This window comes from Chelmon rostratus, chromosome 4 (assembly GCF_017976325.1).
Source record: "Chelmon rostratus isolate fCheRos1 chromosome 4, fCheRos1.pri, whole genome shotgun sequence".
NCBI classification, from domain to species: Eukaryota; Metazoa; Chordata; class Actinopteri; order Chaetodontiformes; family Chaetodontidae; genus Chelmon; species Chelmon rostratus.
This window is the reverse complement of record NC_055661.1, coordinates 6,555,748-6,565,744: the sequence shown is the minus strand read 5'-3', so window position 1 is coordinate 6,565,744 and position 9,997 is coordinate 6,555,748. Positions and strand designations below refer to the sequence as shown.

At 40.3% G+C, this 9,997-nt stretch overlaps 1 protein-coding gene across 1 annotated transcript in view; it reads left to right on the top strand.

Annotated features, from left to right (window-relative positions):
• The first annotated feature begins 441 nt into the window (after positions 1-441).
• Positions 442-9,997, top strand: part of brinp3a.2 (bone morphogenetic protein/retinoic acid inducible neural-specific 3a, tandem duplicate 2) — a 29,754-nt gene continuing 20,198 nt past the window's right edge. The window contains exon 1 of the mRNA XM_041935795.1: positions 442-662. Coding sequence (XP_041791729.1) covers positions 442-662 — 221 coding nt within the window. The remainder of the gene's footprint in view (positions 663-9,997) is intronic.

The window sequence follows — 9,997 nt, the reverse complement described above, 5'->3', positions numbered from 1 at the left end:
TTGATAATTTACATAAATGATGAGTTCATTATGAAAATTGTTTAACATTGTTTCCACTTTATACACAATTGATTGATGGATAATTCATTCCAACACAAAAGGGCAGTGTAGTCTACTGATTGTGTCCCAGGGTTTCTGTGGAATGAGACCCTGTAAAACAATAGAAAATTCAAGCATCTGTACCTTGCTGCTACAAAGAGCTGTCAGAGTTTCTAAGGTTTTTGCTTTTGCCGTTTTTCTTTGTTGGATGTGGGTGTTTGTATGGATCCATATCTGTATGTTTGTGTTCTTCTTTAGGTGCTCCGGGGGCGTTGAGGTGATGCAGGTCCCCCGGTCATCCCAGTGGAGGAGCAAACTAATGACGAGTGGCTTTGGCTGCTGAACGCCCCCCCCCCCACCACCATCACCACCCACATCCCTCTCTCGCTCCCTCCATCTCTGATGGCTCTATGGGGCGTCGTCAGCCTCAGCCTTCACTGCTGGGTGTGTTTACGGTCTGCGGTAATAGCAGCAGCAGCCACAGCCAGCCTCCCCAATGACAAGCCCGGGGGCCCCCTGGACTGGCTTCTGTCTGATAAAGGGCCTTTCCACCACTCCCCAGAGTACATTGACTTTGTGGAGAAGAACCGCCAAGGCTTCTCCACCAGATACAAGATATACAGGTGAGTCGCGAGTCCAGCGGTCGCTACGGTTGTTCTTCGAAAGGTCAGCTGTGTGTAGAGAAAGGCTGCGTACATTATATGATTATCTTCATAGAGTTTAAATATTTAGATTAGTATAACTCACAAAGTCACAGCATTTTTCCTTAGACACACTCAGAGGCATTCAGAGCTGTACAGAAAGATGCAGCTAATTTAACATGAACAAACAGTTAATTGTTGATTTTAAGTATCAGCAAAAGCTCACAGATTTCAATCACCAACCACAGCTTTCAGTCATGTTTACTTGACAGGTATGCAGTCATAAGCCTCATTTTTTGCTCTGGGGTATTACTCAGGGTTAGGGTTAGTGGCAAGAAGCCCCCTTATTTTCATCGTGTGCATGTCTTTATGTTGGTTGAGGGAAACGATTCATTATAGGGGATTTTGTAGTATAAATCTAATGATTCAGCATCATTCTTGGATGTCGAGAGAGAGAACTCCTGCGTGTTTTCATTGATACTGGATAATTCCTGTAGGTACCACAATCCCATTAAAAGGCAGCTGTTCAACAGTGTTTTGGATGGGCTCTCTTACTACACATCTGAAAATGCGCAAGTCCTCACCTGACCCTTATTAAAGCACACTAGTGAAAATTATATTGCTTGCAATGAAATGCACCGCAGTCAAATCAGGTGAAGTTGAATTAAATGGTAGAGATGAGAAAGGAAGTGAGCGAACTTTCATCTGCCTCGGCTGAATTAACTTACAAGTGTACATCGGTTGTAATATGTTGGTCGAGAAACAGATTAAAGCTAAGGACAAGGTCGTACCAAGGGGATTTTAGCATGTGTGTGATAAGGTTATCTGAACACTTCTGTAGCACGATGGTAGTGTTTGCAGCTGCAGACAGTTTTTATGAGCAGTGCATGTTGCTCTTCCCTGCTAACTTTTTATTGTAACATCAAAATGATGTAAGAGAATATGCAACACAACTGTATATCTTATATCCCTGCACACAGTGGACAATATGTTTTATGGAAACCCTAATCATGGTTATTTAGTAGACAGACTGTGTTATTTTCCCAGTTTTGTCCAGCAGAAAAAGGTCTTGTGTAATCATGTGAACAGCCAGTGGATGTATTTCATGCAGGCATGTTGCTTTCAGCTGGCTGTATATCACATTCTGCTGCCTTCCAAACCCTCAGGGAGTCACCTGATCAGGTGGTCAACGTTGATCAGCACCGGAAAAAAAAATGATGATTTGTCATGACAGCAACACAGTCTGAGGTATCGGCATGCAACCGAATTAGTGGAGCTTGTGTCATGAATCATATCCTTCATTTTGGAGGATGGAGAATGTCCAGGATTCTGGAAAGAGATAGACAGGGTTCCTGACATCTATGGATTGGAGTGAGGATACTTTATGGCTTCAGTGAACGGTTGCTGCATTAGAGCTTTTTAATATTTCCTTCTCTGGCAAAAGGCAGCGATCCGTTGGAGCCGAGCTGCATGGGCGGCAAGATTAATAGTCTTATCATGTGGCCAAGTGATTAGTGAGCTCTTAGTACTTATTACTCTGCATTATCACAGAATCCCCTGAGAGGCTTCTGTCAGCTCTAAGGTTGTGTTTGAGGCTCTCTAGATTACCACAATGCGGCACTGATTAATAGTGACGATATTAAAAAGGAAAAACTAACCCAAAAAGTAAACAGCCTGTAAATCTTCCTTCATTTGAAATTCACTTGGATTCAGTCCCATTTCAGAAAGAAAAATCTAAACCAGACAGGAAAGATACAGCTGTGGGTAAGCCTCTGTTTTCCTGTTTTGGCAAGCAATAGCTCTCTTTCAGTGCCTGTGTTGGTGGGGTGAAATGTGACAACGATTTTGGGAGCTCACACCTGGAGCTAGCTCATAAAAAATTCAGTAAGGCTTTTTTTATTAAAGAAAGTCGGTCCTGTGCAAAATTCTCTCAAACAGGCCAAATTTCACAGTTATGCTTCTGCTGTGTCATGCAAATCCTTAAATTTCCAAATCAAGCTCTTAACACTCATGTAGCAACAAGAAGGTGACGTGATGCTCTGAGACAGTGCAAACTATTCAAAACCTCACAATGCATCGGTGTCTAAGCAGTTGCACAAGACACACTTTTGCCTGAATGTTTTCTGATTTTCTGATTTAGATGAAAAACGTCTGATTAAAGAATTAGTAACAAGGCTAGCAATATGAGCACGCATTCCTACTTTCAGTGTGCTGCACTTTTTGATATTTGATGCTGCAGACACATCAAATATCGATGTGCACTTAGTAAAACAACTGTGGTTTGAAAAGCTCTTGGGATATATCTTGTGACCCCTGTAGTTGTCTTTGAGGAACTGTGGAGCCTGCCAGCAGCACTAATGCATCTTCATTATTTAAATTTCTCTAAGATCAATTTATTATTTGTTAGAAATCAATATTCCAGGCTAATTTAACATGAGCGTTGTTGTACCTCTCCAGATTAAACAGGTCTGAGCCATGTCCAGTGCCCTGGTGGATTTAATAACTCATGAGTTTATGTGAATTAGCACAGGTGTTATCAGCTACATAGACTTATTCTTTGATTTTCTGAGTAAAATTTTCAACTGAATCATTAGCAAACATTATTGCCATGAAAACATCCGACTATTTGCCAGGTTCCCCCTGAGAATGAGACCTTGTGTCTCAGTGAGATTACCTGTCTAAATAGATAAATTTAAAAAGAAGTTATTTGCTTTCCCTCACTAAATTGGAATGGATTCAAAGGATTTTGCAGCTGTTTGATGATCATGAAAGCAATTTGCATTCAATGAGGATTGCCAGAGATTAAACTGGCTGCTAATTGTGGAAAACAACAGTTTCTTTGGTTAATTATTCAACTAGGAGAGATGATGAGATGTTATGGAATTTCTCAAAAACACAAGCTTACAAAGCGCTGTACAGGAAGTGGGAACAGAGATGGGATAAATAAACAGAGTGATGCAGTTAAAAACACAAGGCAATGAGAAGTTGAATTTGCTGTATAGTAATAGGATATAATTAAAAAGTTTGTACCATAAAACAAATGACAGGAAACATGAATTTGCAGAGATATTAGGCTGAGAAGGACCTTTTTTTCCCACAAGAAAACCTGTCACCATTGGAATCCACTGTAACACACATGAATCCATGCTGACCACAGCCACTGTAAACCTTTAGACATGCAACAGCCACATTTCAAGTCTCCATTGTATTTGCTATTAAAAAGATTTGGGTGGAGTATAAAAAAAATTCAAGTCACTTAATATTGAAATGAGACTGAAGGTGTTAAGCCTCACAGGATGTATCCAGATACAAGCTGCTGTCGACACAGATGTTAAACAAAGTGATTGCTTCATGCTTAAAATAAAAAACACCCAATTGGTTTGGAAAGAAGTAAATTACAGCAGATAGTGTGTCAGTAAGCATCACTGTGCACCAACACATATAAATTAAAACAATGGGATACTCATAATGATCCGCAGTTAGTTTATTCTGCAAACCCGGGAACGCAGGACACACACACCGTTTGAGTTTACGTTGATCAAAGCTGTTTGACTTGAGAGCCACTTCATGCGCAGTGAACAACAGCAGATTTCCCAAACCACAGGGGAGTCTGCAGGTGCTCTGAGGAGGGCTGAGGTGAGTGCTTTAGAGCAGACTCCCTCAGTGCTGCTTCTCGACATCCCACTGCTGCATTCTTACTGATGTGCTTTGTCTCGTCTCTCCTCCTGAAAATCCCTCAGAGGTTTTGGCAATCCCAAGTTGCTGCTTGTGGTAAATAAGCAGGAGAAAGAAGGGTAGTAAATAGTGGTTTTTCCCTCTTTATGACACTTTTTCTCAACCACTGTTTAAAATGTCAGAAAAGGTATCAGTTTCTGCACTTTATAATTTTGTTAGTCATAAGAGACACAGGATTAGACTATCTACCCCAAATTAGCCCCATTAATTGCTCAGTTTTTACTTTAGTTCTCACTTTTATTCAATTTGCTATCGCTGCAGGCAACTGAAGTCTGTAATTTCTCTCTAGTTGAGCTGTCTCGCTTAAGTTTGATTCAATAAAGATCATAAAAGTGTAAAAGGAGGTGATGATTCCACTGTAAATGGAGGAAAGCATCATTAAGGTTTCTCTTCTTATCTTTATTTCTGGTTTTTAGCCACACTAGAGGCGTAGATGGGTGGTAGTGTAAGTCCAGTGAAGTCTCTGGTCCAGGTATTTCAACAAATATTGGATGGATTGCCATTCAGTTTTATACAGACATTCATTGTCCCCAGAAGATAAATGTCATTGACTGTGAAATGTAAATTAAGACATGAAGGACCCACTCAGGATGAACTGGAAAAACTTTGATTGTCAGTCAATATCTTACTTTGTCCAATTCTTTGGCTTATGACTGAAAAACCAGTGACATCAACATCAGCATCGGATGTACTTTGTGTTCCGTGCTCCTTAGCAAGTGTTAGCATGCTAACACACTAAAATAAGATGGTGAACATGGCAAACACTAAGCCAGAGTCAGCAGAGATGAGCAGGCAAACACATTATGGTCAAAATCTGTCTGGTAGTAATGGTTAAGCCAAACAAATGTTGGTTACATACTGTAACTCTGGAGTCTATGAGTATTGGCTCTTTAATTACTCTCTGATTGGCCCATGATGCTTATGTTAACTTGACAGGTGTGCTGTGGTCGATTGTCACATTTTTTGGTTGTTGGGTATTACTCAGGGTGAGGGTTAGCGGCAGCAGACCTGACTGAAATCGCAATGTTAGCAATGTTGTTGTGCTCATACTAGCATACTGTTGTTACAATTTAGCTCAAAGCACAGCTGTGCCAAAGTACAGCCTCTCAGAGCTGGCTGTAGACTCAATCTGGCTGATGCAAAGCCATGCAGCTTGAGATTTGCAAAACTCAAACAGCTTTTCTGGCTCTAAAAGAGCCAAATTGTGTTAGAAACAACAGATAAAAAATAAGATAAAAAGACACTAAGATCAATAAGTGTCAGCAGCCATTGGTCAGATCCAACAACAGTAACTTGGTCAGATGAATGCTAAGCTTGTGTCTGTTGTGAATGATCGTTTTTGGCAGCCCATGTTAGGTTGAGCGGCTCATCACTTGAAAAGAGAAAAGATTTGGGGGATTTAAAGTGACAATATTATTTTCTGTTCTGGTCCTCCTCATGTGTAGTCCAGCTCTGTGTGAAATCCTAATAAATGCAAGAGAAGATTATTATTATTATGATCAGACTCGGCGCTCCGACTTACAGTGTTTGAGCTTCCTCAGCACTGATAGATTAATGGACTCACACCCAGTTATCCCTCTACTCAGCCTCCCGCCTCTCACTAATTGAATTTGAAAGAATTTTTAACAAGTTGTCTGAAGGAAATGAAAGAGGTTTGTGTTTTTGTGGACATGTGAGTGAGTGTTTTGGCGAGTCACTGGATAGCGGACCCACTGCCTCCAATGCAAACACGTTGTGGGCCTTCCGCCGTAGCCACCTGTCCTGCGGAAACATTGCCAAGGGAAAGCTGCCATATTCACCAGGGTGAAAGCAGGAGTGTTGACATGTATTTGGCCGCGTTCTGAACATATTGCATTTGGATAATGCATGTGATTATTTTTTATGGGATATGATTTTATTATAAATATTATTTGACTGAGGAAAATTCACTCTGCTCATTAAATATTATTAAACTGCTTAAACATTAGGCCCCATGCCAGCAAGTAAATGTGAATACAAGAAATATCAGAACCACAGTGGCAATAGAAGGTTTTATATCCATTACTTAAGTAAAAGTACCAGTACACTGATACTTTCACTTTAAATTCTTAAAGTTCTGCATTCAGAATCATTTTTTAAATATTATCAGCTAGTAAAGCAAGTTTTTTTTTTTTTTTCTGTTAAAGAGTGGATCCTGTAACTGAGATATTATTATATATGACATTATAAGATCAACGCACAAGTAGCAGTTTACTTTTGTAGCTGTTAAATATGTAGTTCATTTTGATATAGGTGTAGTCTAGTGGTTCCCAGCCCAGGGGTTGGACCCCTTCCAAAGACGGGTTTGAGGCTTGTGAGATGATTTATTGAGCTGGAGAGAAGCAAAGTTCTGCTGCACAAATGTGTAGAAATATTTCTATTTTTCTACAGTCATTTCATATTTGTGAAATATTGGGTAGTTTTACTTATTTGGACCTTAACAGTTCTTTAAAAGGAACCATCTGAGAGGAAGGGTGGTGTGACAAATGATGCCAACTATGACACTGCTCTTTTGTAAGGGGTCAAAAGCCAAAAAAGGTTGACTACCGCTGTTTTAATCTTACAATAGGTTTATTAGTAATAGCTATCAAACTAATACAGTGAAAACTAAAATAATTCCCTCTGACATATAAACAGGAGTAGAAGAAGAAAGTAACATGAGATAGAAATACTCTCGTTAAGTACAAATACTGGAATATTGTTCTTAAGTACAGCACTTGAGCCACTGTCCACAGCTGCAGATGCAGATTGTTGGATTGGCCGGGAAAAAGGGGACCTCTTTAATTTGGAGCAACTCAAACAACTTGGCCATGATAGCGTCCACAGAGTTAAAAGTGATGAAACTGATGTACCCTGGCGAAAAGGAGCAATGAAATTGATAATAATAATGACTTAGCTGGTTGTGGGGAGGATTGCGGCCCCTAAAATCAACTCCGTGGTGAAACCCATTTCATTTCCTCCTCTCCCTGCAGGACGAACCTATCGGGGGTTTAAGATAAGACGGGGCTAGCTTATCACAGTCAACGATAACTGAATAAACGAACGACGGCGGGGATTTGTGAATACTCTTTCCATACCTGTTCCCTGCTCCCGTTCCTCCTCCCCCCTCGCGCTCCCTCCCTCCCTCCCTCCCTCGCTGCGTATTCCTCTTTTTCCACAGGACGTGCTGTGGCTTTGAACTAGTGCTCTCACGCTGCAAAGTGGAACTCAGGAGACACAGCGTCCCATTTGAAGAGGTCATTTATTTGTATGGCATGAAATGAGGTGAAGATTAATAGCTACACTAGATATATCTGAGCAAGAGATTAGTCAAAGGCTTTGTCTGAATACTACAGTGTCAGCAAAAAGGTCAACGGGCACCACAAATCCATTTAACATCATTACGTTTGCTTCACACGCTCTGCCTACACTTTCTGCTTAATATTGTGTGAATCAGTGTCTTGTTTCGTGATTATATAACAGGAACTGAAATCGATGTGGGTTGCAAATCTTGGGCACCGGCTTGTTCTAACTTTGGTGTGCAGCAGTTCGAATTCCACAGGATTTACACTTCGTATCATTCAAACATCTGGGTGTTCAGGCTTTCCTCATTACTCCTGGTTTAATGTGATATATACCCTTTCAAAAGGCCACACTCCCTCCATCCATCATCAGCAGCCAAGGTTGTTCAACCTGCTCTGATTACAGCAGTCAAGCTTTTATTTTGGAGAGAGAACAGTGCAACATCTGAGTGATAGGATAATGCGGTCCACATAAATTCACTGAATGTTTATTTCCTGCCGCGCAGTGAAATCTGACAAAAATAATCCCCCAGTCAAGACAATTAATCATGTGCGTTTCTACATGGCTCCTCCGCCGTTTTGATGTTCAAAGGGGTCTTTTCCTTGCGTTCCAAAAAGCATCATGATGTAGCCCATCATAAAAACTTGAAAATGAACAGTGTGCTCTCTAAAAAGGCATCGGCCTCTTTGAGGGAGATTTTTCCCATTCCTTTCTTCTCATATAAGCGTGATTATGTGAGTAAATTGGGGGCAGTGCCAGGCGGATTGCAAAAATTGGCACCGCGCTCCTGCAGCCTCCCCGAGAAATTTCAAAGTAATCACAACCGATCTGTTATAATTACAGCTGTGATATCTGTCTGCGACTTCATAACTGTCTCTTTATACATTCATTGCCATGCAGATTTGTGACGGAGGGAAAGTGCTCGCAAAAAAAATAAATAAATACAGTCTCGCCCCTGGCCCTAATATCAGCGCTGTTCTTCTTTTAAACATCAAAGATAGTTGTGGTCTTCAAACGCCGTCTTGATTTTACAAGTACATACTTAATTAGTCCTAGTTTCAGATACCGAAATAGGTTATCGCTCTGTAGGTGGGTTTCCTTATGTGTATCTGTCTGGCTAATTTTCCCTCTACATTATTTTAATTTCAATACCAACCCAAGCACATAAATAATCTGCCTTTGCTTGAGTTATTATTACTGTCTTTGGCTGTTACTGACACCGGGGATGAGCCCTGCTGCCCTTCTGATTCTTGAGGTGTATGAGGTCACACTTCCTTTGCTAACAACAACTAATGAAGAACATATTACTTCCTAGACATATTGAAAAATACTTCTTTGGGGAGTCAGATAAACTAAAGACCTTCATACCACAACATCCCACGGGTTTGTATGCTCTTTATGCCTCTAAAAATGAAATGTCAAAGTGTTACCTTTTCACTCCATGAATACACAGTGCTCTCTAAACTCTGCAGGACAAATACTCTGTGTATTGGTTAGTTGGCCGTAGTTAGTGCAATGAGCACATATTTGTTCCTGAAAAACAGAAAGTAAAAGAAAAGGAGAGACACGGATAGGATATTGTATGAGGAGTCTTCTTGTAATGGTGTCTCTTCTCCATCTCGTAGAGGTCCTGGCCTTTCTCTTCTGTGTCTTGGCGACACTGAAGTCTGAAAAGAAGTGATTCAAAATGCCTGAGAATGATCATATTACATTAAACTGGCTGCGTTTTTCATTATTCGCTATGTGGTTGCTTTTTATTTAATAGTACTAAAGGTATACAACAAAGGCACAGCACCGACAGTAAATGAATTTGAAAAAAGTAAATTGTAAATGAACCTAAAATTTAGAGTTAGATGCTTATGAATGAGATCTACAAGTATGGCTTCCTGTACTTTTGTCACATTAGTTATATAAGGAAACATGAAGCACATGTTTAATACATGTACAATGTAGGATTTCAAATCTTAAGTATTTCTTTTTGACATTAAATAATCTTGCCAAATAAGCAGCAGCCACCAAAAATAATAATAAAAAAAGCCCATTCTTCATAATATTATCATTGTAAATTGGTGACTTTAGCAATAAGTGTGTGGTTGTCATTGTCTTAGTCGTTTTCTAACTAAGCAAACAACCCAACAAATGAGACTGAAAGTAACCTTGGAAACAAGGTCTGATCCAGGCGCAGGTCTATAGGGCATTGGTCCCAGCTGAAATCTGATTGGACCCTGAAGTGGCCCTATTGCTTCAGAGCATTCACTTGGCTGAATCTGAAAGCTTAAATG